Source organism: Ambystoma mexicanum, chromosome 4q (assembly GCF_040938575.1).
Source record: "Ambystoma mexicanum isolate Mex_15411 chromosome 4q, UKY_AmexF1_1, whole genome shotgun sequence".
Lineage (NCBI taxonomy): Eukaryota > Metazoa > Chordata > Amphibia > Caudata > Ambystomatidae > Ambystoma > Ambystoma mexicanum.
This window is the reverse complement of record NC_090928.1, coordinates 103,154,236-103,181,309: the sequence shown is the minus strand read 5'-3', so window position 1 is coordinate 103,181,309 and position 27,074 is coordinate 103,154,236. Positions and strand designations below refer to the sequence as shown.

Genomic DNA, 27,074 nt, shown 5'->3' with positions numbered 1-27,074 from the left:
AGATAAGACTCTTTCTGTACAGTGCAATACAAAGGAATAATATCTCACGGGAGATGAAACACCCGGGACAGTTTCAGGGGGCAGACTCTGCAGACAATGAGGACACGGTTGCAGGGAGGTGCATGAACCTAGCCATGTTCTGGATCTCTTTAAAGGAGTAAATGCCAGGTGGTACAGGGTCTTGCTGACAGCAGGGAGCAGGGTGAGACAGGTGATTATCCCCACTGCACCCCATGTACTGCACCTGGTCCCAAAGCGCCCCCCAGCACCCCACCCACCCTTTACCCAGAGAGCCAGGAAGGGGGACTTCCACCCCTCTTACTACTTTGGCATAATAAAGGAACAGAGAAACAATTCGACCTTTCAGTCCTAGGTATGTTTTAGAAATCTCTGTTTTAGAAAAGCTGAGAGTTCTGAGCAATCTAAATATATGTTATGAGAGCATACATGTGTGCATGTGTACTGCATTACTTATAGAGGTTATAACACTGCCACATAGTGTCTGTATTTATTTACTATGAAAGGACAGGAGTTTTCCTAGCCAACGTTTTAAACTAGAAAGTAATGAATACATTATTAACTAGCTATAAAGTAACAATTAAGCATACTAGTGAACGGCGGACTGCTATGTAGACAAATCAAAGCCTCAATATATTTCTGTAGCAGTGCCCATAACTACCTTAAGTTCTTTTGTAATAATTGGCTCACTTACTGCCCCGACTGCTGGTCTGTGTCAGCTCCTTTTTGTACAAGGACAGGAATCACTTCATGATGCTTATTCAGTACTGCCACAGTCAATGCTGGGCGATCTTCATTGTTGCAACAGTTGGGGTCAGCTCCCTGGAAAAGATGAGAAAAAGCAGCTTTGCTTATTTTTAAGACATCTAAAAACACATCACAATACCACTGGGATAGCCCAGAGGACTCTGGACCTTTTGGTGATGCTATCAGGGTTAAGTTGTGTCCATTGTTTAAACATAATTAATGTACCTTATTGAACTAAAACCCACAATCTTATTATGTTCTCTTACCTCTCCCAGCTTCACCGTCTTGAATTTGGGTCAGTTTTGCCCTTTTCTGTCAAACAAAGGCTGCTTTCTTAATGTCAAGTCTAGTCCGAGAATCCCCTTCACTCTCACCTGATGAGCAGTTTGAGTCGAAGTGTATGGAATTCCGTTCAGATGAAGTAGCTGTTTGTCATTGGGGTGTTCCCTTCTTTTGGAAAAGATAAGGTCTGTGCCGGAAGGTCGCCACAATTTGTTGGATGAACAACAAGGAAAGAATGTTGCAACCTCGAGAATCAGCTCAGAACCGGGGAAAAAGCCCAAAGGCAGAAAAAACCCAGGAAGATGTTGAAGCAGCAATCCGCCAATGACTGAAGACCCCGTATGAAATGAAGAATGTGGCCGATCTTAAAGAGGCATCAGCAAAATAGAGAGATGTCCACAGGCTAGGAGAGCTGAAGGACACACAGTAAAGGGACCCAATGGCGAGGTGAGCGGCAGCCCAAAACAAAAGAAGTCCTGGCACAAGAAGGAGGCAGCGATCACAAAGGTAGGAGGAGCAAGGAAAAAACAGGACAGGAGCGCTCCAAAGAAGTCTGAGGAGAGGAGCGGGACCAGGAAGGAGCCGAGCCAGAGCAATGGCGAGAAAGAAGCTCATAGGAAGAATTTGAAGCGTTGGAACTGTAGCAGAGGCGCTGCCAATCTCTCTCTCTTTTTATAAATGGGTACTACTATTGAGGACCTCCAAGAATGAGGAATTGTTTTAAAACTGGTTATATTGTCTAACAAGATTTTTAAGATCCTAGACCAGAGGGGCGGATTTAGTTTCAAAACAGCGTTACTAAGTCCATTAGGACCGGCCACCTTAGATGCTGATGACTTTTTTTCGATCAGATTTCTAATGTCTTCTCTTGAATATGTTAATGACCACTCTGAGTATATAATGGATTTCCAGTTCCTCAGTTTCCGGTGGTCCATAAACATTAAAAAAATTATCAATCCAGGCTTGTTCCTGAATGATTGTACACTGGGCTTGATTAGGGGAATTCTTCATGGAATTATGTATGTTATTATCTTGCTTCCTAGCTATGGACCTGGCCTTGCATTACTAGTTTACTCTAGGAGATTTGCATCTGGAAGTATGCCACTTTGCTCCCATAACTGTTCTGCTGCTTTCTAGTGCTCGAAGTAAGTTGCACCTAGTGGTGCTTTTAAAAACCTGTGCATTCTTGTGTACTCAGAAAAGTTGCACCAGGTGTGCTATATAAACCTGTGCATCCTCCATTTTGTGCTGTATTTAGTGCTCATTAGGAAATTCGAATTTTGATGTGCTTTCTAAACCTGTGCACAGATTGTCTTCCATTGCACACCTCCTCCTTCTGTGCCTGCCTGGCTACTAGGCCACTTGGTGAGCTCCTGTGCAGCTTCTCTGTTCATCTCTCTCTCCTCTGCTACTCCCATGTCACTCTCCATCTCTCCTAACTATTCCAACTGCTAGTCTATCACCTATCCTACCTTTCTCAAGAGGTCAGAAAGTAAAAAGCTGAAAAGGCTCTGCTGGACTCTAATCCAAGCCTACCCATTGCTGACACTTATGTCAGTGCCACTTCCAGGCAGACTATTACAGACATTCTCTTCTCTGTCCCCTCTCCGGACCTATGGACCCCCCCCAATCTGGTCTCCACTCTCTCCCCATTCTCCGGCTCACCCATTAATGGTGGCACTGGGTGGGAAGTACTCCAGGCATACCTCTCATCCTCTAGGTGTATCAGTAATGTCTATCACAATGGATCTATCATGGCCCAATGTTCTCAACCTACTCTTCTTCTTTCCGACTGCCACATAGCCCTCTCATAAACTTCCTACCTTCTCCTGCCCCTCCTCCTTCCTCTCCTCTCACCTCTCCACCACCACTGACGGGAGTACCATGCCCCTATACCACCCATTGGAAAATCTTCAAAGGTGGTAACCAGCTTCACTTAGCTACTCTGAATTCTCGCTCTGCTGTCAAACACACCTCTGACATCTGTCTCCTTCTCGAAGACTTTGACCTATACATACTCTATCTCACCGAGACGTGGTTCAATGCCAGCTCTTTCACTGCTCTTGACACTCTTTTTCCTGAGGGCTACAAAATCCTCTCCAAACCCAGACCCAACATGCCTAGAGGTGGAGTGGCCCTGATCTTCCCTGAGTGGGTCCCTGCCTCCATCATACCTACTGGATAATACCCCTACTTTGAATGCCTCATCTGCAAGCTTGGGATCTCAAATACTTTCTCTCCTACCCGTGCAACTATCTCCAGGCCCCCTGGCCCTATCTCTCACTTCCTCTCTGAATGGGCCGACCTTGCCTCCTGCCTCTCGACCTCTTCTTCCAAAATCCTCCTCCTTGGTGATGTCAACATTCACCTCGACTCCCTTGAATCCTCCACCTCTTAGTTCCGTGTTTTTTTTGTTTTCTTTATTCTCTCTCTCTCTCTCTCTCTCTCTCTCTCTCTCTCTCTCCCGACCCACTCAGCCGGTCACACCCAGGTGGCCCTCATTTCTGGCAACATCCCTATCGCTAACCCGGTTACTACCCACTCTCTTGGTCTGGCAACTCTTTCCTGTCCTTCCGATTGGGACCCCTCAGTCCTCTATCCGAGCCACCCGCAGCACAGCTAGCCTCATTCGCCACCATCCAACATATGAAGCAAGTGTCAGTCGCTGCTTTTGCATCAACCTTCATCCTCCCACCCCCACCTCTGACTCCGTCTGACTCTGTCCTTGCAAACCTGCACCTCTCTATCTCTGACACCCTTGACATCCTTGCCTCCGTCATGAGGATCCTCCTAAAACCTGCCTCCAAGAACACCAGTTGGTATGACTCTGATCTAGCATCTCTGAAACTCAAGTTGCTGAACCGAAGTGGCAGACTTGGGCTCACCCTCTGAAAAAACGGATCTGCTACCTGCTCCAAAGGCAATATTGCTTCTCTATCCGCTCCAATTAGTGAGCCCATATCCAAACCCGCATCTCAGGAGCCATTAACAACATGGTCCAACGTTTCAAAATCTGCAAGAAACTCGCCAATCCAGCTGCAGTTTGCACCTCCCCCATCCCTTCCCAAACTCTCTGCAATGTTTTAGCCTCCAATTTCACATGAAAAACACAGGATGTATTTCTTGGCCTCACTCTCCACCACTACCATCTCCACTCCCTTGCCTGCCCCTCTGCCTCCCTTGGATCCTCTCCTTCACCCCCTTCACTCTCCTCCTTCCTGCCCGTAGCACCGGATGAGGTCTCTAAAGTGGTCCACTCTATGAAGTGCTCTTCCAAACAGTTGCTCCCTTGCTCCTCCAGAACCATTAAGGACAACATCTCCCATCACCCCAGCTCTTGAAAACTTCGGCAACCACTCCTTCACCATTGGCTCTTTCTCTCCATCACTGAAGAGCTCCCTTTTGCATCCTCTCTTAAAAAAACTGTCTGCTGGCCTCTCCTGCTCAGCTACCTATCGCCCTATTTCCAATACCCTCTTCCTGGGTAAACTCTTGGAGAAGCTGGTCCTCCCCCAACTGTCCTTCCACACCGATCTTGTTGGTAGCCTCCATGACCATCAATCTGGATTCCGGGCACAGAAACTGCTCTCCTGAACACCCGTAAAACCATGCTTGCAAATTTCGATTCCTACTCCCCCGCTGTTCTCATTCTCCTTGATCTCTCCTCTGCATTTGCCATGGTTAACCATTCCATCCTCGACTCTGCGACACCCTTGGCATGACTGACCAGGCACTAGATTGGCTGACCTATTTTTTCACTAACTGCCCTTCCCAGTTGCAACTGGGCCCTTTCTCCTCCACCACCTCACTCTCTACCTGGGGCGTCACCCAGGGATCTATCCTATCGTCTTGACTCTTCAATAGCTATCTTGCCCCTATTGCTCACCTGATTTCCCCCTTCTCTCTTTATTTCCAGTGTTCTGCCGATTACACACAGCTTTCCTTCAAACTTCCCTCTACTTTCTCCTCTCTCTCCACTCGGATTCCCTGACTGTGTGTCCACCATTCAGGCATGGTGTGCCGTTAACGACCTTTGCCTTAGTGCCAGTAATAGAGATCCTTCTGAATGGGACGCCTGCACCCTCTTTTCCTCCTACCCTTTGGCCACCCTCTATGGGCCCTCTACCCCTACCATCTTGTGAGGCCAAAAACCAAAAAAGACAGCCCTGTCCCACTCCTCTCTTTATACCTACCAGTGTGTGAGGAACCCTGTGATGGTAAATCTTATTCTAAGGGATGAGTTACAATGTAATTCTATTATAATTGCAAGCAGATTAGGCGGAACGTCCTTGCTTTGCAATTTCCTCCACAAGCGGTTTCTATTATTTGAATCGAAAGCCTGGGATAGATCTATCCAGGACCCGAATACAGGTGTACCACCCCTTTTGGATGAATCAACCGTAATAGAACTAAGAGCAAGTCCGCTTAATGAGGTAGATTCCACTCTCTCCTTCATCCCTCACATCATGGACCTTACTAAGGAGTCCCGCATTCAGCTCCACCTCCTTAGAGGCCTTCTTCCTTTCCTCACCTTTACCCAGAACCTCAATGTCTCCAGAGCTCTGGTCCTCTCCAGGCTGGACTACTGCAACAGCCTCTTTCTCAATCTCCCTCGGTCCTCCATACACCCCCTCCAGCTAATCCAGAATAGGGCTGCAAGCCTTATCCTTGGCCTCAAGCCCAGGGACCGCATCTCTCCAGCACTAAAATCTATCCACTGGCTCCTGGTGACTGCAAGGGTCAAATTCAAGACCCTCTGCATCATCCACAGGGCCTTGTGGAGCCTGGAACCACAATATCTCCAAGTTTCCCAGCCTAAATACTCCCTGCTAGGAGTGCGAGCCGAGTGTGAGTAGTCCTGCAGTAGTCTGTCCACAGTGTCTGTTGTGGAAGGAGGAGCCCATACATACCGCTGCTTTTCCACGGAGCGGAACGTGGAGTGCGAGCCAAGTGTGAACAGTCCTGCAGTCATGTCTGGCAGGACTGCCAGGAGCCAAAGGACACCACCTGTGCAGCACTCGTCAGAAGAAGAGGAGAGCCGCCGCCTGAGGCGCTCGCATCCTCGTGTGGGAGTGGATGCGTTCAACCGGTAGGCTTTCAAGCTACCAGCTCCAAAAAAAGGTGAGCGGAAACCAGTGACCAACAAAGAAACCCCTGCACCTCAAAGCACACTGGACGAGGTACAGCTAATCGCGGCCGACTCCAAGTCAGCGCCAACCCATTTGAAAGACCTCAAAACAACACTAGGACTCATTGAGACTACCTCTCCAATACCGAACTGTGATTCTATACACCCAGTTAGTGCCCATGCAACACCGCCCACTCACCGCCCGTGTACCACAGATGCCCCACTTACCTTGCGAGTCTCCTGGGCTGAGTATCAGCTGGACTGTGGGGTCTCCAAGGCTGAGGAGGGGGGCTTTGTCGCAGCAGAGTGGGCTGGCGGCAAGGAATCCCCCGGCAGTCACGTCAGCCGGGTTGTGCGAGGAGAGGGAGGAACTTTGGAGGCGGAACCAGAAGGGGAAACGGGAGTGCCCCGTACAGCGGGCGAAACAGAGGAATGTTTGACAGAAGAGCAGCTTCGGCCCTCTGCCAAGGAGGAGAGCCGAACAGGGAGACTGACTGTGAAAGCTTTGGTGCATGCTCACTTTCAGCCAAGTAACAAAACTCTAAACCAAGAGAGCCTTGAGAAATATGAGTCGAGCCTAGACCCGGCATTATCCCCAACTAAACCAACACAGAAAAATTTAAAGAGAAAAACATACCAGAGCACCACAAACGCGGATCCCAATTCCAGGAGAAAGCGCAGAGCTTGCAAAAACAGAAAAACCTGGGGAAAACAGTCAAAAAACCATGTAACTCGGATGGAAAGAGAACATCGTTAATGAAGGTCGTGAAAAAAGCAGTTTAAAAAAAAAGGCCAGTAGCGGGGCACAGCCTAAAAAACTATTTTCAACCGAGTTCAAAACACTTGAGTAGATACAGAGAAGAACTCTCAGATGCAGAAATTCTGCAGGCACTACAGGAATGCTGGCCGCAGGCAAAATGCAGAAGAATTGAAGACCCACAAATGCTGTTCCACAGTCAATTGCTGGCACCACAGGCTATACCCCCCCGCTAAAGACCAGACAGAGAAGACGGGGACCGAAGATCAACCCAAAGAGAGGCCGGAGGACACACAGATGAAAGGAGAGGTGCCTGTATCCACGCCGACCGGAGTGGCTGCTAAGGAGAACGAAATGGCTGCAGAAATCAGTACCCCACTGAGAAATGACAAGGGGGAGTCTCATCCTCAGCGAGAAGAGGCCAGTTTCACTGCTTCACCTTCTTGCTGTGAAGACGTACCCCCAGAGGAAAATTGCCATAAAAAATATAGGAGTACCCTCCTCAGAGACTAATTAGGGAGAATGACGTGGGTCAATCCTGGAGAGGAAGAGGGGACCCGGGCTCTAGCAAGACTCCAAACAAGCCAATCACTAGAGCGTATACAATCGAAAGCCCCCAGCACATTGCTCCGGCAAAAATACCATTTGCTCCTTCTAATCGGAGAGCCTCATTAGACTGTCCGCATTCTCAGTGTACACAAGGGACGCAAAAATACCCCCCACAGACGGAGGCGCCAGTGAAACTTAGACCTTCGATTCCCCTAAACCCTACAGTCAGATTCACCTTCTAAGAAAGTGGACATTCTCTCCATAATGACATCGGTCACCATAGCTCTAGCTCCTTTTATGAAGCTTTATGAAGCAATTAGCGACAACCTTAAAGACCACACTACAATACAGGCAATGATAAACAGCAAATTGATCTTCCTAGAGGCATACATCATGACGAGGGAGAAAACAATCATTAATACAACAACAGCTGTGAGCGAAATTGTCCCTGTACCAGGGCTTAAAACAACTATGACAAACTCAGTGGGGAACAGAAAGTCCACTAGCACGCAAACGGAAGTCACTATTAATCTGACCAAGGACAACTAGAAAGAGAAAGGGAAAGAGAAACTAAAAACAACAACAATGCTCAACTATTTGCTTGAAAATGAAAAACCCCTGGAATCAGCCCCTAAGAAAACTTGTTCAATCAACAGACAAGACCCAAAACAGCCGACAGGTGAGGAGAAGGACACATCACAAGAGCGACTGAGCAAAACCATCAACGAGAAGGCTAAAATTGCAAGGGCAGTCGCTTCGCCAAAGTCGGTAGAAGACTTTCTGGAAGACAAGAAAATGATGAACCGGAGTCAACATTTGAGTGAGGACAAAAGTTCGGATCAGAGCCCTTTAAATCCTCTTGTAGCCCTAGTTCAGAGCCCAGTGGGAGAGAATTGCTCCAATGACAAATCAGGGAATGAGCAAATGGGTCAAGGTTTCTTGATACTAGAAGAACGTTGTAAGAAACTGTCAAAAAAGGTGAAGTGGGACGAGCGGAATACAACGGCGCCTGAGCAAAAAGAAGAAACTGGGGCACTTAAGTCACCGGCCGTCAAACAAAACAACAGAACTAATTCCCAAAAATGTCAACCTCACCCCAGTTAACCTGAGACACCATTCGCTAAACAAATCAAGTCCTCGACACCATGCCCAATCATCAAAATACGATGTCCATTTTGTCACAAGAACTGAACAATACCACAAGACCGAAAAAAATCAAGACAAGAAGAAATGGATATTAAAGCTGGAACAGATCCCTGGTACCGACGACGATGTCATCTTAAACCGACGCTCGGTACAAAAATTATTGGGCTTTGTCCGAACTTGAGGTGTATAAAAACCGAAGATCTACTAATTGTAGACCCGAGTCAGAGGCACCATAAATCCATCTCACACCTTTATATCGCCTCAATGTCATGATCTCTGCTTCCAAAAGATCAGGACTTGCCCGACTCCCTTGGAAGCAGACCCATAACCCCAGTTCCGAGTGCCAGCCAGTCCCACTTGGGACCTTTTGGACCCTGTCCTGGCGCCAGTGGCACCAGGCTCATAAAGATGCCCAGTCCCAGCGCTGGAAGCGCCGGGCTCATAATGCTTGGGTGGACTTACCTGCAGCAGACCATGCTGCTTACTTACCTGCCAGTTGAGCCCCTGATCCTCTTCTGTTTGGGACTACTTTTCCTGTTGGGTGGGGCAGGAGCCACTCCCTAGGTTCAGAACACTGGAACTCTTCTGGAAAGCAGGAACTCTTTTCTCACCTAGGCGAGGCTGTGGAAGGAGACACCTAAGCACTACAGGAGGCTATTTAAACCACACCCGATGGATGAATCTTGCTTTGCGTTACTCTGCATTCTCTGCAGCAGAACGCTCATCGTGTCTTCTGCTTCTGATCCTGGGCCTAAGGGAACAAAGGCTTACCATCCTGGAATCCAGTCTTCAGCAGCACCTGTAAAGACAAAGAAAGAACAGGTTAGCACTACGGTCTTCAGTGGCAGCGCATCTCTTACCTGGTCCATCGGCTGTCACCAACGCCTCGCGCTGCATTCCGGCATCTGAAAGACAAAGGCTTACCTACTCTTCGCATGCTCCGGAGGTCTTCGCACTGCATTCCGGCATCTGAAAGACAAAAGCTTACCAGCTCTTCGCACGCTCCGGAGGCCTTCGGCGCTGCATCCCGCATTTGAAAGACAAAAGAAGGTGCGTTTAAAGACATTGGGCAACTTTATTACTCACGTGCCATTACTCCTTCCCACGCCGAATCCAGTGGGTATTCCAGCAGCCTTCAGCTTCTCTAAAGCTCCGAACTTGTACCTGCAAGATAAAAGGGACAGTTAGTGCGCATCGTGAAGCAGGCTACAAGCGCTTACTTACGTGCTTCCAGGCGCTTCTATTCCTCACGAGAGGTTCAATCCTCAACTCTCATCAGCCCTCCATCCGCCATCGCCGGAACCCTGCAAAACAAGAGATATCATTACAAAAGACTTTTAAGACATTTGAAGTGCCCAGAACTTACCGTTCGTGCAGTTAACGACGGACAGCAGTCCTCCGAGGTCAAGAGGCCTGCACCCTTATCCAGTGAAGAAACTGGTTACGGCACCCTGCCCCGAGGCAGATGGAGAGCTCTGCGTTCACTTACCTAAGGTGAGGGCGTTAACCTTTGGGGTTCTACAGGAGAAGAGAAAGGGAAGAGGAGAGAGGCACCCAATAACCCCAGTTCATTAATCCCATATTTTCTACCTGCAGACATCTTACTCTTCGAGTCAGACATACAGTGCACAGAGGTCCAGCCCAAAGAGCCAACCGTGTGTTACACATCACCTTTAAAGATACGGAATTCACCCAGTCAAGACCGGCGCCTCTGCGGGAATCAGGTGAGCGTTACACTCAAAAGCAGTTCATGCTTTAATGAAAGAAGAAACAAAGGCCCTTCTGAAATTGGGGTGTAACATTACTGACATCACAAGAGCAACAGGACACAGCCCGAGAAACAAGTGAAAAAAACGGGATTCCCGCACACCCGTGCCAGCAAGTGACGATTCCAGTCCCAATCGATCGGACGGCACCTCTTAAAAAAAAAAAACGACATTCAACATCAAAAGAAGTTCATCTAGCTGCAAGTCAATGCTATGTGGAACCAGAGGAAAAGTTGAAGTACCGACGAGAGACGCGGAAAAACAGAGAAGACAACGACACAAGTAATCTGGCTCTCGTGAGGTCGGTAAGCGGTGAACTTCGACAACAAAACCACGGCAGAAGAGACTTCATGATAACAAAAACTATCGTGAAGGGGGCCACCGGAGGAAAAACCAAGGTCTGATTCTAGACCCAAGACGGCTCAGGGTATCTGGTCTTGGTTACCAAAAGCCCTAATGAGAGAAACAAAAAAATAGCAACTGAAGCCCCACGAGCCCAGCTCCAAATCCAGCACGGAAACGAAAACACGTAGATCACACATACGTCTGGGCTCATGGAATACAAGGGACCATTTGCACTTGATGCGACAAGGAGACATCGTGCTAGCAGACCATGACATCCTCTGTTTCCAGGAGACCTGGCTTACAGACGCCCCGACATTAGAAGGATATGAAATCATCCCATCACCGGCAAAAAACGGATCAATGGGGAGGCCGTCCTCAGGAATATTAACATCATGCCGACAAGGCAGTGGCTTCACATTAGAAGTTGTGCTCATCAGCAATCCTTCCATCCTGATGACCAAAGCCGTCTGGTCTCAACCGGAGGAGCATAAAGTAAAAGCAAAGTCCTCCACATTTATCATCATAAACACTTAGTGGAATCCAGCAGTGATCCGTGACGCTGCGTACCTGGAACTGATGGAACGGGCAATCGACAACACACTTGCGGTACAGTTAGTTCCCCATCTCTTGATTTGTGGTGACGTCACAGCAATATGTCAGCCGCAAAACAATCACCCAAACCAACAAGACACGAAAAGCCCAGTGGCGAAAAGGAGTGGAGTGGCTAAAATTAATGAATTCACGCAAACTCCACAATCTAGATACAGTGTTTTTAGATCCAGAACGTCTGCCGACATGGGCGAGAGATGCAACAAGCGCTACATTAGACGATATTTTCGTGTCCACGTCGTTGCTGGCTTTGATGACTTTGTTCGAAGTAATAGGCACGTCTGCCAGTGACCATAAACTTCTCTCTACATCTTGGCCAACGAAACAGAACGAAAGGGCATACTCACACCCTCAGTTGTGTGCGAACAATCAATGCACAAGACTGAAGCTATCAGTGGCAGCAATACGTGACCTTAGGGAACCAATAGAGCAGACTGATTATTTGCCTTTACTATCGACGTACAAATTCCAGGCCCATAAAAAAGGCATGCAAAGCAGCACAAATCATGCCTATGATAAAACCGTGGCAATCAAGCGAAAGGAGATTAGAAGACTAAAACGGCAAGCAAAATCCAGGGGAACCCAATCTGCAATCGCAGAGGCTGCGGAAGGATGTCGTCAATACAAAACCTGGCTTAAAAACGACCGCTTGACCCTGTATCAAAAGGATGCAGAGAACATCCTAAAAGCGATAACCACCACTAATAGCAGAGAGTTTTGGTCTATCCTGAAATCAGCAACCACGAACGGAGAGCCCGCCTTCATTTCAAACATCGGCGAGTCCACATGGGTAAATTTCTTCCAGACACAATTTAAGGAGTCGGCAAGCCCAGACAAAGATGTCCTGGCAGGTGCCCACACATTGGGTTAACCTGTACAACATCGATGACATCACAGCCATAATCAAGAAATTAAAAAATTCCCGAGCGCCAGGCCCGGCCGGCATTACTAACGTAGACCTGAAGACTTTTGCCCCTGAGTGGGCTCTGTTCCTCAGTAAAGTTTTCCAGAGATGTGCAATGCTGAAATCTAGCCCGCCGTCCTGGAAATCAGCTACTGTTGTTCCTATCTATAAGAACGGAAACAAAGATGACCCAAAAAACTACAAGCCAATCGCCCTACTCGAGTGTATCGGGAAGGTGTTTGGGTCATTGCTCAGAATTCAACGAATGGGCCAAAATGGCCCCCTGTCAAGATTACCTGCAAACTGGCTTTAAAAAAGGCTTGGGAACAGCTGTCAATATCCTGATGCTCAGTGCCCTAAAGTGCAGAGCCCTAGAAGGTGGGCCACGACTTTTCATCATCTTTATTGATTTAACTCAGGCATTCGATAAAGTGGAGCGCCCGCTGCTGTGGCCGAAACTTGAGACCTGGGGCTGCCCACCAGAAATCCTGGGGCCCATCAAAGCGCTGTACACAGGAACTACTATGAGAGTAAGGCTAAACCAACAAGGGCTCCTCTCTTCAGAAATACCAACAGCAAGAGGAGTGAAACAGAGCTGCCCCTTGGCCCTGGCGCTCTACGTTGCGTTCCTGGGAGACCTGCAAGACACAAGTCAAACCATCCGATGTTACCCTCCAAAACTGGGCAACGTTCATGTAAATAGATTGTTATATGCAGACAATCTGATTCTATTCGATAATACCTCAGTAGGCCTGCAACGTCAACTATCTAAACTTCTGGAATACATGACAAGCAACAAATTTGAGATTAACGAAAAAAAAAGACAAAATTCATGATTTTTGCAGTTTCCACCACGAAAAAGGAAAAAAACTCGCTGAACCTGGTAAATCATCCAGTCGAAAAAGTGAAAGAATTCAGATACCTGGGGGTGACCCTTGATAGTTCCAGAAATGAAACGGCAATGCAGGAGCATCTGAAAGTAACAACTAAAAAGTTGATTGCGCAAGCCAAGGCCATCAACAGAAAGTTTGGTCGCTTTTCCTTAATCCCCATAGGGGACTTTTACAAGAAAAAGGTGGTTCCAACCCTGACCTACGGCGCGGATGCGTTGCCGAACTTACCTGCGACCCTGTGGCCGAAACTGGAAGCAATGTTTTGGAGATCCACATTAGGACTCCCAAACTCTACTTCTGTCACGATAATAAGGCAAGAACTCAGCTTATTGTCTCTTGGAGGAATAGTGAAAATGAACACTCTGATGCTATAAAGCAAGTGCAGAATGTCCAAAGAACCGTCGATATTCAATTTGATTCTGAAAGAAAGTAACAGCAGACAAAATAAGATGCTCAATTCTTGGTCTAAAGCAAATCTAGATTTGCTAGCTTGCATGGAATGTGATGAAGAGATCCTTTTCACAAAACCCACAAAAATCCAGAAAAAAATTAAAAGAGCTTGACTGGATACAAACCAAAGAAGCAGCATCAAATAATAAACTGATACAGCATCTACCACCTAACACTAGGAAATTGAACGAACTGCAGCCTTATATGAAAAGGTTTCCATCGAGGCCGGCTCGCGAATTGATAATGAGAGCCAGATTGAACCTTCTACAAACAAACAAAATCCTGGCTATCAGAGGAGAGTCAACGACAAAGGAGTGTCGTTTCTGCAAAGTGCCATCAGTAACAGAATCGATTCGCCATTTGCTTTTGTCATGTCCCAGTACTCGAATAAGAAGAACAGCGTACCTGAAAGAAATCTACTCAGAGCCCGTATTAAGTGACCAAGACGTTTGCTGAGCAAAAATTATGGCGGGGATAGAACCTCGTGACAACTGGCCTCATTCAAAATTTTAGAACACGTGAACACAAAACTCCTTTTGTTAAAACCAGTTTGAACTTTTACTGTAACAAATAAGGACGTTTTTCTTCTTCTCTGTCTACTTAAACCGATTTTGTAAAAATCTAAAAGATTAAAATAAAGGAAAAAATGAAATACTCCCTGCTAAAGTCCTATGCTCCTCTAACTCCATTTATTTGACTCTCAAATACTTCACGCAGAGAGCGGGGGGCAGGTCTCTGCTCAGCTGGCCCCTCCCTTTGGAACAGCCTCCCTGCCCCTGTCAAACTTGAGCCAAACCTCAAGTTCCAGAAACTACTCAAAACTCTGCTGTTCTCTACCTCTTTCTGTTCCCTGCAAATCACCCCACTGCCGTTGTGACTGGTGGCAGGAGCTTAATGAATCTCACAGGATTCCAGGCCCTTCTTCCCTGTCGATACCAGCCCTCCCCCACTGCACTGCCCTTGCGAGCCCCTGCTTGGCGGCTCTGCATCCCACCCTTGGGAGTCACTTGCACTTAGCCCGAGGTTCTCCTCCTTGCCTCCCGTTAGTACTGCCCTCCCGGTCCCTCCACGTGGCCACTACTCTGCTTCTACCCCTCCCACCCCCGTCCCTCCCTATCTCCTGCACTACTCTTCACTGCACTTGCACATCTGAATACCACAAAGCCTAGTAGAACCATGACTGTATTTTATTGTTTTTGCCATTGTTATTTTTCCAGTTCCCTTCCCATTTAGTCTGGTTACTCTTTGAAACACTATTCAGCTGTATAAGTGCATAACAAATGCTCAATAAAATAAAACTAAAATAAACAAATGAAGGCAAAACACAGAGGATTATAAATGGCAGTCAGATTGAAAAGCCTTGGACATATTCACGAAAGAACAATAAATGCAATAAGTAGCAAAAAAGCTGAATGCATGCCACAGAGGGACACATACCATTTAGGTGTCACTACAGAGCAACAGTGAGCAATTGGTCTCATTAGTAAAGGCGAAACACATATCAGATGGGTTCTAAGCACTATAATAAAAGATCAGTCTGGCAAAGGATTTTTTTTTTAACTGACAGACATCCCTGGGAAATTGTGGGTTTGGACTACGGGGAGGGGCAATTCATTTACCCAAGAATGCTAGATCATACTGCGAGAAAATACAATAATAAAAAAAATGAATGGCATTTATATGTGTAGCTATGTAAAACACATCCTAACAATTTGCTTACAGAACATGAACATACAATGCAGCACATAGACAATGGATGTAGATATATTGTGACGAATGATTCTATGATTCGCAATTCTATTTCTTCGGCTCTACAATCTCTTCAATGGTGATCTTTTGACTCTTGTCTGCTTTTAGTATCCTCTGTATTGTTTTTAAATGCCTCTACGGCCTTGCTCCTCCTTACCTGTTCTCCCTCATCTCTTTTTATTCCCCTACGCATTCCCTTTGTTCTCAATCCCTTTCTCTTCTAACTGTTCCATGTCCTCCTTGTGCCTCTTCCCGCTTCCGTTCTTTTTCTCTGCTCGCACTCAAGCAGCGGAATGTTCTTCCCCCTTTCCCTCTGTTCTATTTCTTCCTTTTCTCTTTTCAAAACTTCTCTCAAGCAAATCTTCTTTCCAACTAACTTTTGGTTTGATTGTTCATTTACTCAACATATCTACTGCTGAATGTTTTTGTAAAGCGTGTAGGCGTCAAGCGCTCTAGAAATAAATAAAAAATAAAGAAGCGTGGGTTCCCTAAGAAATAGCTACTGACCCAGAAACCAGAGCACATTCCCTAAGATTCAGGGCCAACCCCTGGTCCACCCTTGAGAGTTCCTACGTATGGAAGAAGATACAATAAAGACTCAGTCCACACCAAATGTGTTCCTAGTTCACTGTCTGAATGAAGATCACTTGACTTCACACTGCAGATTCCAAAACTGGACTGGGAAACTGTTTAAGATAAACCATGTGAATTTACAATTTCTTCCAGGTCAATATAGGTTTCTTTCCTGGAAACCCTTTCAGGGGAGTCTGGTATTGTGGAACATATCATGAGGCATGAGAGCTAATCCCATTCTTTTGAACTAAATGCTGAATAAGGATGGCAGGAATTCAGTGGTGATAACATGCAAGCCTGTGAGAGTAAAGTAAAAGCAATGTGATCAGCATGAGTATAAAGTATACATCTGACAACGGAGGAGCACGATTATGATATCAAATAAAAATGTGTACAACTAATTTTTTTAATTTTTTTACACCTACTTCATCAAGGAGCTCTTGAACCACCGAGATTCTTCCTTCGCCTTTTGGGCCAACTTCCTTTAGGAGTTGTCGATCTTCAGTCTTTGAAAACAAAAACAATCAAAACACCTATAAGTTTCTGATGATGGCTAAATACAATAAATGACCAGTCCGAGATCATGGGAGTATCCAGGTTACATTTCCATAGCTAAACATAGAACAGTTTACACATTATGTTATGTTAATAATTAATATTACATAACATTTTACTTCTTGTGCAAATGATTTTACTATACTAACTGGTATTTGTCAGAAGTTCAAAGAAACAATTAGAAACAGATGCCAAGGAGGCCAGGAAGGTAACACTATGGGCCTAATTCGCAATGTTTTGACTATTGCTAATGAGATTTTGCACAAGCTACCATTAACAACGCATATAACCCCAAATTTGGTGGTGCCTGGAGCGTCTCTAAGATGCCATGAGCAAATCTTTCACATTTGAATGGGAGCATCACAAGGATGCTCTACGCATTCCAGATTTGCTCTAGTTCAGAGCTTTGTGAATCGGGTATAAGGGTGGCAGGTGCAAATATAAAATCCTCATGGTCATCTCTGCCTTTATTTTGGTGTTTTACGTTGCTCTTCATTGAAATACCAATTGCTGCAAAGCGCCAGGTAAGGCGTTTGGAAAATCTGGATGGTGGGAGGAAGATGAAGAAAGAGGAGAAGAACAAGTTACTTCTTACCTTGTAACTTTCTTTCGATGGGATGTTCCTCCGACGTATTCCTTATCTTAGATATCTCTTTCCAGCTTTGCTGGCCTCGGAAATTTTTTCTCTAGAGGGCGCTGCGCGTCGACGTCCGCCGAGTCGATGTCCCTCGACAGCCGCCGTATCGACGTCGACGTCATCCTGCCTATAAAGGCCGCGCGCAGCGTCCGTTGCTCAGTTCCGTTTTGTAGCCCACAATAATTCTTTCTGGACTAGACTAATCACCCTGAAGGAGCGTAAGCTGCAACAACAAGGGAAGTAGTACTGCGGGGATGGATGGGGGGGGTCGATAAGGAATACGTCGGAGGAACATCCCATCGAAAGAACGTTACAAGGTAAGAAGTAACTTGTTCTTCGAAGGGATTGTGTCCTCCGACGTATTCCTTATCTTAGATAGGCTCCCATAGCAGTATTCTGTTATTGGAGGTGGGAGTACTGACTTCATGCTTCCTCTTATTGATGAATAGAGTGCAATACTGCCCTTCCAAACCTAGTCTCTTGATGGAGGAGGAATCCAAGTTGTAAAACCGTGTAAAGGTACGGACGGACGACCATGTGGCAGCCGCACATATGTCTCTAACCGGCACTCCTCTTTTGAGGGCTGATGAAGCTGCGATACCTCTGGTCGAATGAGCCCTAAGATTTTGAGGGGGCTCTTCTCCTGCCAGTTTATAACATTCCAAAATGGCTAAAATGATCCATCTGGAAATGGTCTGCTTAGTTATCGGTAACCCCAGCTTGTGACCTGCGTAGCCTACAAACAGCTGGTCTGCTTGTCTTATCGTAGCCAGTCTACTAATGTAAAAACTTAAAGCCCTTCTTGGGCCCAGCCTGTGTAACCTCTCTTCCTCTTTCCCCGGATGAGGAGGAGGATAGAAAGATGGAAGGGTAATCTTCTGAGTGATAAGAAATTCAGAAACCACCTTTGGGAGGAAATTAGGCTTCACTTGCAGAACAACTTTGTCTTTGTGAAAGATTGTATGAGGTGGTTTACAAGAAAGAGATTGTAACTCGCTCACCCTTCTAGCAGATGTAAGTGGTATTAAAAAAAACAGTCTTAAGGGTAAGAAATCTTAACTAACAAAAGTGGAGTGGTTCGAAAGGGGTGCCCATCAGGAAAGTTAGGACTAAGTTTAAATCCCATGGGGGAACCTGCAATGGTCTTGGGGGATAAACGTTAGTTAACCCCTTTAGAAACTGCATTACCAAGGGTAACTTGAAATAGGATGGTTCTTCCGCAGTGCGCTTAAAGATGGATAGCGCTGCAAGATAGCCCTTGGCCTGAATTCGCTAAATAAAGTAGGAAGGACAAAACCATTGGTGTACCACATGAAAAGGGATCGATATTCTTTTCTCTACACCAGCTGCAAAATCTGTTCCAACGGCAGCGGTATAAAGATTTTGTTGCTGGCCTTCTTGCCGAAAGCAACACCTCCATAACATCATCAGGGAGGTCCCAATCCTTGTACCTCAGCCTTTCAGAAGCCAAGCGTGAAGGTTGAGGGTTTTGATGTCTGGAAGGAGAACCTGACCTCCCTTCTGTGAGAGCAGATTCTCTCCGAGTGGAAGTCTAATTGGAGGGCAGATGGACAAGTCTAGAAGGTCCGGGTACCACGTTCTCCTGGCCCAATCCGGGGCAATTAGGATCATGGTTTTCCGGAATCTTCTCAACCTCCTGATCATTTGAGGAATGACAGGGACCGGTGGAAACGCGTACAGCAGCGGAAACTCCCAGTCCACTATGAACCCGTCTCCCAGAGCTCCTCTCGGGGGAAATTCCCTTGAACAGAACAGATCGCACTTCCTGTTGACACTGGTGGCGAACAGATCCACCTGAGGGGTTCCCCAAAGGGTGAAGATCTCTTGAAGGACTTCCTGAGCTAGTTCCCACTCGTGGGAGACTGTGCTCTGCCTGCTCAGAGCATCCGCTGTCAAGTTCTTCTCTCCGGCTAGGTGAACTGCCGATAGAGAGATTCCTTCTTGGATTGCCCAAAACCAGAGCTGCATCGCCTCTCTGCACAGAGGTAGTGATCCTACGCCTCCTCTTTTGTTGAGGTAATGCATGGCCACTGTGTTGTCCATCATTATCAGGACATTCTTTCCTTGTACAGATGGCAGAAACGCCTTCAGCGCAAGTCTGATGGCCCTCAGCTCTAACAGGTTGATATGTAGTCTGGACTCCGATGGAGACCAACGACTGCTGACGGTCAAGTCGTTGGCGTGGGCTCCCCACCCGTGAGTGAGGCATCCGTGAATACTGTTATCTCCGGCCAGGGTTGCCAAAACTGCTCTCCTTTCAGAATGTTCTCCTGACAGGCCCACCACTGAAGGTCTCGAGCCACCCTGTCGGGAACCTGAAGAAGATCTGTCATTCTCCCTGAGAATTGCGACCACTGAGTTCTCAGTGCCCACTGGAGGGATCTCATTCTCAGGCGAGACTCTGGCACTAGGAAAATGCAGGATGCCATGAGGCCTAGCAACCTCAAAAAGTCGAAGGCTGGGAGACGTTGGGCATTTTGAAACTTGGTAACCATCTGTAGAATATCTTGAGCCCTCACCTCTGGTGGCGAGGCTTTTCCCAGGGAAGTGTCCAGGATCGCTCCGATGAACTGGAGTCTCTGCGATGGTATCATTTGTGACTTCTTTAAATTGAGGGAGAAGCCCAGTCTGTGAAGGGAGTGGTAAACATGATCTAGCTGGATCTGACCTTGTTCCGAAGATACAGCTCTGATCAACCAATCGTCCAGGTAGGGGTAGAAGTGAATCCCTTCCCTCCTTAGACTTGCAGCCACTACCGACATTAACTTGGTGAAGACCCTCGGGGCGGAGGTCAGCCCAAATGGCAGCACTCGAAATTGATAATGAGAGTTGCCAATTGCGAACCTCAGGTATTTCCTGTGTTTGAGATGGATTGGCACATGGAAATAAGCGTCCTGAAGGTCCAGAGATACCAACCAGTCCTGGAACTGAAGGGCCTGAAGGATCTGAGAAAGAGTTACCATCTTGAATTTGTCTTTCCTGAGGAATTTGTTCAATTCTCGCAAGTCCAAGATGGGTCTCAGTCCTCCGTCTTTCTTTGGAATGAGAAAGTAAGGAGAGTACCAGCCCCTGTTCCTCTCCGCTACAGGTACCGGTTCTATGGCACCTTTCTCTAGCAGGTCTAAAATTTCCTGCAAGAGGAGCGGATCTGGAACTTTTTGAGAGCTGATCCCCGGTGGATGACTCTGAGGTATGCGTAGGAGAGGAAGGCAGTAACTTTGTGCAACTGTCTCCAATGCCCAAGCATCTGACGTGATAGCCTGCCATTCCGCCAGATGTTGAGTTAACCTGCCTCCTACAGGTGTCTTGTGAGGGAAGTCCTCAGAGTGGTTTTGGGGCGGCTAATGCAGATGCCGATGGTAAAGAGGCAACTGCTGTTGCTGCGGCTTTTGAATATCTACCCCGTCCACCTCGGGTAGTTCTTCTTTGTCCCCTTTGAGCCGGTCGTCCTCTACCTCTTCCGAATGCGGAGTAGAAGCGAAAGGACTTGCCTCTCGCAGAGGTTCCTGTGGGACGAAAAGGTGTCTGACGGATTGCAGCGCCCAGGGATTTTGCTGCTGCCTTTGATGTTTGCAGTTTTTCTAAACTGTCATCCGCCTTTTTCCCAAACAAAGAAGAGCCATCAAATGGCATGTTCAAGAGCCTGGCTTGCACATCTGGGGCAAAACCAGACTTTTTCAACCAAGAAAATCTCCTGGTTGTTGTACTTGCCGCCATTGCTCTGCTGATACTATCAGCCGAATCAATGCCCGTCTGGAGGGATTCGCACATAGCGTCTTTACCGTCCTGTATGATATTTAGGAACGCCTCCCTTTCTTCTCCCTCTGGGATGCAGTCAGCCGCTGTAGAAGCACACTCCCAAAGTGTATGGCTAAATCTAGCAAGGGTGCAAGTAGCATTAATAGATTTTAACGCCATGCTACATGCCGAAAAGACTTTCTTAGCCATAGCATCATATTTTTTAATCGTCCCTGCCCTGTGGGACGGTAGGGTAAGCAGTCTTGATGTCAGTAGAAGATGCTGCCTGTACCACCAGACTTTCTGGGGATGGGTGTTTGGACAAAAACTCTGGGTCTGCAGAAGATACCCTGTATTTAGTAGACAGTTTTTTTATTTACTGCCGGGACGACATCTGGGGTTTCCCAGTTTGTCATGATTTTCCTTTGAAGAGCTTTATGAAAAGGTACTACAGGATCCTCCTGTGGACCTTTATCAAGAATATCCGTGAGGTCATCCTGTTGGAAAGCCTGTGAAGGTGTTGACCACCCCATAAATTCTGTGATCCTGGCCATTAAGGCTCTATAAGGGGTTTCAGCATGCTCCCCCGGGTCTGGCCTAGCGAACTCCTCCTCAGGGGAAGTGTCTAAACCCCTTGCCTCATGTAAGGAATCATGGAGTTCCTTTAATCTGCGTTCCTCTGAGGATAACTCCTCTTGAACTGGGGTTGCAGATCCCTGCAACTCAAATGTCTCTTCTTGGTCAAATAGTTCTCCCTCTTCCATACTTGAGGACATTGTTCTCAATTGGTCTCAACTCACAAAGGGTGTGAAACCCATCTCTAAGGCAGAGGGTGCCAAACTTGTTTTAATCGGCCTCGAAAACGTCGATGTCGTCGACGCCGACGTCGAAGGCTTCCAACGTGGCGTCGAAAACAAAGGTGGAGGCCTCGAGGTCCTCGATAGAATTGGAATTCTGCTTGAGGATGTCGACAATCTCGACGACATCGTCATCGAAGACCTGGGAATAGCCACTGGGTGCGCCGTAACCGTGACTTTCCTTGGCGTCGACGCCGGTGTTGAGGATGGCGTCGAGTCGACAGACCCGTGTGTCGAAGGTCCCTTCGACAACGGCGTCGAAGACACCAACCTCAGCGTCGACGGAACCTTCGAAGAAGGATTCGAGGTCTTCGCTTTACTCGAGGGTTTGTGACACGCTCGAGAAGCTTCCTTCGCCTGGTACTGCGACTCGCGGCGTTTTGGACCTTCGGGTCTTTCGACCAGAGCATCGCTCTCGGCAGTCTTCGAGGGGGTCGAGGCCACTTTCTCGAAGACGCTCATCATATTTTTTCGGAATTCCTCCCATTCAGCCCGGGAACTATGTTTCGTGGGGCAAGGGATTCTCTTAGGTGAAACAGAGGAAGAGGACGAAGAAGGGGATCTTCGACGTCTCCTCTTCGAGTGCTTCGATCTCGAGGAGTGATGGGACCCGCTTTGAGACCTGGAGCGCGAATGGTGACGAGGAGACGAATGTCTCGACTTCGTCGAGGAAGAAGAAGCTTTAGAAGTCTTACCTTTTTCCAGCTTCCCCCTACGCTCCTTCAGGGCCTTAGCTGTCATGGACATACAGTCCTCGCACTCCGAACAATGGTGTTCAGCTCCCAAACACCACAGAAACTCTGTGAGGGTCAGTCAGCGACATCTTTTTTCCACAGTCTCGGCATTTTTTAAAACCGGACCGAGGGGTCGTCGGTTCCGACGAGGAAGCCATCGAGTATGGATCGAATATCTCGAGGAAATTGGATTATTCTCTACGAAACTGAGCAACGATATTCCGAGGCACTGAGTAAGCGCGGAAAAACGGAACTGAGCAACGGACGCTGCGCGCGGCCTTTATAGGTAGGATGACGTTGACGTCGATACGGCGGCTGTCGAGGGACATCGACTCGGCGGACGTCGACGCGCAGCGCCCTCTAGAGAAAAAATTTCCGAGGCCAGCAAAGCTGGAAAGAGATATCTAAGATAAGGAATACGTCGGAGGACACAATCCCTTCGAAAGAGTGGTTTGTGAGGTGTGGTAGGTGTTAGGCAGAAACCTGTGCAGTTCCCTTAGGGACCACTGCAAAAAGTTTAAGACTACAGGTGTTAGCAGTAAACCCAATTGGTAGCAGTCTGTACCACCCAGATTTACCTGGTAGCTGTGGCTGAGCAGTCAGACTTCTCTCAAGAAGAGTTAGGCAGTATCTAGAGTATACACATTAGGTACAAAATTACAGTAGCACAAGCAAACACTGACCAGAGCTTTGGTATAAAAGTATATAATTATTTATTTAAAAACACACTTGTAAAAATACACTGGCACTAATATGTCAAGCAAGTTCAAACACAGTCACTAGAAATATATACACCTCCCTGATTAATTATTCGACAAGTCTTCGGAAAAGAACACCACTTATTATCAACACAGCGGTGAGCGCTTAACCAAGATGGCACTCCAATAATTATTTAAAAAGGGAGAGAAAAGGCAGAAATAGGAAAACACACAATACCAGCACTTTTAAAGAAACTCAGCAAGTCAAGAAAGTCAGGGTCTACTGTAGAGCAAAAAGTTCATAGGCCAGGCCCACTCTTGGAGAGAGCAAGGCGGAATGTGCCCAAGATCACACAGTTGAAGTACACTTTAAAGGTCTTTGCAGATAGTTCCAAAAGGAGCTAGATCAGTTCTGAAAAGTTAACAGGTCCGAGGTCACCCCAGGATAGAGAGTCAAGGATTTACGGGACACCTTGGACAGTCTGTTGCAAGGGAGACCAGGCGGGACACAGTACCTGAAATGGTGAGAAAGCTCCAGCAGGGGCAGTTGTTCCTGGCAGCGGGTGCAAGTTGGTGCTTCGTCCAGGGGAAGAGAAGATCTCGACGTGGAGGAAAGCTGGAGGTCGTTACACTGCCAGGGAAGAAACCAGCCGTGGAGTTTCCCGGTTAAAAGATACTACCCTTTTATTCGCTCTAGTGGTGAAGCGTGGCTATCCGGCCGCCGGGGTGCTTGGCACGGGCGATTCGACCACAAGACGATCCAGGAAGGCGAAAAAGGGGCGAACTGGTTAACCCCACCAGCTCAAAGGAAGAAGACTCTCCTGGAAGAAGATCTTCTCTGTCGTTTGGAAGTGGCGAGTCGATTCAGCAGGGCTCCACCGGTGGTGTCGTCGTTGCAGGTCGGCTCAGCTTCTCCCTCTTCGGATTCTTTAGGTCCTATGGCGACTTCTGAAGTTCCAGTCCCCAAAGCCCTGCTTTTATGCAGAAAACCCCCATTCGTCAGTCCTAGCTGTCACTCAAACATGCTAAGTGGTGAGCCGGGAGGCTCACCACTGGGCCAATCACACAAGAGTGCGACTTGAGTTGCCGAGGCAACTCAGTCCAGGGTGCCTATTCCCCCCCCTCGCACACATCCTGTAGACCCAGACAGAGTGGCACCACTTTTGGAGGCTTCTGTGCAGAAGCCCGCCAAAAGTGGAACAAAGGGCTCGACTTGGGTTGGAGTTACAGAGGCGAACTCAAACGCCATTTCAAAACTGAGTCCTGGTAAAAAGACCCAACCGGGGAATAAATATTAAATAAATAACCCGGTGGTATCTTTAACATTGCACAAAAAAAGTGGTGCGTTTAAAATGAATGGGAAAATCCCATAGGAAATATTCTGGTGGAATATTTCACGTGGTATCCACTGCCACCAGCCAGAAACTCGACAAGGGGGAATGGACAGTGCCCCCTTGGAAAACAGACCCAGGGGCAATCTAATTACCCCTACCAGTACTTCCACAATATGATGGTTTGTACTGGTTCTGTTCACAATTTGAGACTAGTAAAGCCAATGGTGACTTTACATGCCCTGGGAGACAGTAGTCAGTCCCAGGGTATGGAGTCTATGTATGGGGGTCACTATGACTCCCCTGTGTTACTGCACTGAGGGTGCTGTGTAACACACATACCAAAGACACATGCAGCCCTATGGAGTAAAAGACCCCATAGCCCATAAAACACATTACATAGTCAAAGGACATTCTCAAATCATGCCTAAGAGTGGGAGAAAAAGAGTCTCACGCTTAGCAGGAGAAAAAAAATAAACCCCAAAAATCCAGCAAAGCTGCTGGGGGACTCACTAGGTTTGGGAAATTAGCCTATACGGAGAATTCTCCCTAACACAGCCATCACCTCTTTTTTTTTGCTATTTCCCCCCGAGTGGGACGGGTATGCCCAGACGTGGGTCCCGTGCCTGCTGGGCCTAGTGACCCAAGCTACTCCTCACTGCTGAGGCCCAAAAAGGCCGAAACATGGTTGGGGATGCTTGTGGTCTCGTGCAGAAGGGATGTGACCTAGCAGTTCGGGCTGAACTGCCCCTTTTGGGCGGGGCCAAGTCTGATTTGCATATGGTCTTTCCCCTTCTGTATGAAGAACGATGGTCTGGAGGGTTGCCCAGAGCAACGCCAGTGGTTAAGATTATTTCTAAACCTTCCAGCCATCACCTCTTTGTTTTTGCTATGTCACATATTTCCCTGCATCTCACTTAGTGTGCTTCCTAGGAGTTCATGATCGATCCAAATGAAATGTGCAGCATCCAAGAAACATATTTACGATAGTGCTTGACCGAACAGACCCTTTTCCTCATTGAGCAATGTTAGGAGGATTTTATGCAGATTTCTGGTGAGGGTTGTGAAGAGACCTATTGATAGTGGGAGGACCGGTTGTCCACCAAGTTAGACTCTGAGGATTTTGGCTCTGTTGCAGGCGAATTACCTGGATATTCTCACCTTTATTAGAAATGTTCTACGCTCTTGCCAGAGTGAAACCATTTCCTGGTTCTGCGGGATAGCGACCATTTAAATTAATATATTACCATGTCTCTTGTATTTGTTCGCGTCACTTCTGATCCCGGTCCTCAACTTTATAGTTAGTTAAACAGCTACAACTAATTATTACACTTTTTATATTGAAGGGCTCAGTATATAGGCTTCCTTGTGCCACATTGTTTAGATCTAGGCAAAGAGGGAGTCTGTAATGCCTTTGCCTTTTGAGCTATTACCAAGCAGCACATTTAAGAGGCCATTACACTTGGCTTACTCCTCTCTTTCTGAAACCCTGGAAACATATTGAAGATTACGGGCCTCATTACTACCAGCGGGTTGCCGCTGACCTTGAAACACTGAATCTGCTGCCTGATTTACCGGTGCCCCTGGGACATTACAAGTCCCGGCAGAGCGGGCTGTCAGGCTGGGATTTGGTAAGTCGCCATTCTCATGGAGTCCCATTGGACTCCCTCGGAAGGGGGACTCTGAAGCACCGGCACCGTTGCTAACGGTGCCAGTGCTTTCATGAAAAGTCTGCCTGCAGGGGCCGTTGTGCCGGGCAGGTATGACCCTGCCGGGGGCGCAATTGCTCCTGCAGGCAGACTTGGAGCGTGGCGGTCTGGTAACAAGGGTGCCAGTGAGCTTACCAGCACCCTTGTTTGCGGACTGCCACACTCGGAATCGGGCCCTATGTAACTGGTATACCTTTTGAGGTATATGTTATGGGAGCCAAAAAAGAGACTTAGTAGTATAGCGTGTTAAGCTAAGTGATCTGTCCTATGTGTGATAGGAATGTCTTTTTTGGGTGGGTGCTGTCCACATAGGCATTTTTTCGAGGTATTTTCCCTATATTGTGTTTGTTCACAAAACAAAATGGCCAGGGTGCAGCGCTTACAAAATTCTTTAGTAGCCCATTGGCACCATATAATTGCATTGGGCTACTAATGTGGTGAAAGTCGCTGCAACTTTAGTGCAGCCAAAACCAGGTCACAGCTGTCACCAGCCTGCCCCACAACACTCTTTGAAGGTGATTCACCATGGGACCACAAAACACCCCTGGCAGCCCTGACCAGAAAAAGGGTTACAGTAACTAAGGGGGAAAAAAAACACGGAATCAATACTTTTAGGAGTCTCACAGGGTTAGGGGCATGAACCCTAAAAAATGTAATTCTGCCCTAAGAGTAATATTGATAACTTCTTTGGGGGCCTTTAACGTCTTGCCTCATCAAACCCTGTGAGCCACATTACGGTCTTATCTTCCTATGTGCCTCACCCAACGTGCTCCCACTGGACATCTAGGAGCACTTGACCACTTCTCATATTCCACTGATGGTAGAGGCAAAAATGGCCTCACCCGAAGTAGGATGGCAAAGCCGGGATGGCAAGAGTC

General features: G+C 47.3%; 1 protein-coding gene across 2 annotated transcripts in view; it reads right to left on the bottom strand.

The window, feature by feature from the left end:
- The window catches only part of DZANK1 (double zinc ribbon and ankyrin repeat domains 1), a 1,110,268-nt gene that overhangs the window by 141,178 nt on the left and 942,016 nt on the right, over window positions 1–27,074 (bottom strand). For both annotated transcript variants that reach the window (XM_069607537.1, XM_069607538.1), the window contains exons 18-19: window positions 16,342–16,422; window positions 713–840 (exon numbers count right to left, since the gene is read on the bottom strand). In XM_069607537.1, coding sequence (XP_069463638.1) covers window positions 713–840; window positions 16,342–16,422 — 209 coding nt within the window. The remainder of the gene's footprint in view (window positions 1–712; window positions 841–16,341; window positions 16,423–27,074) is intronic.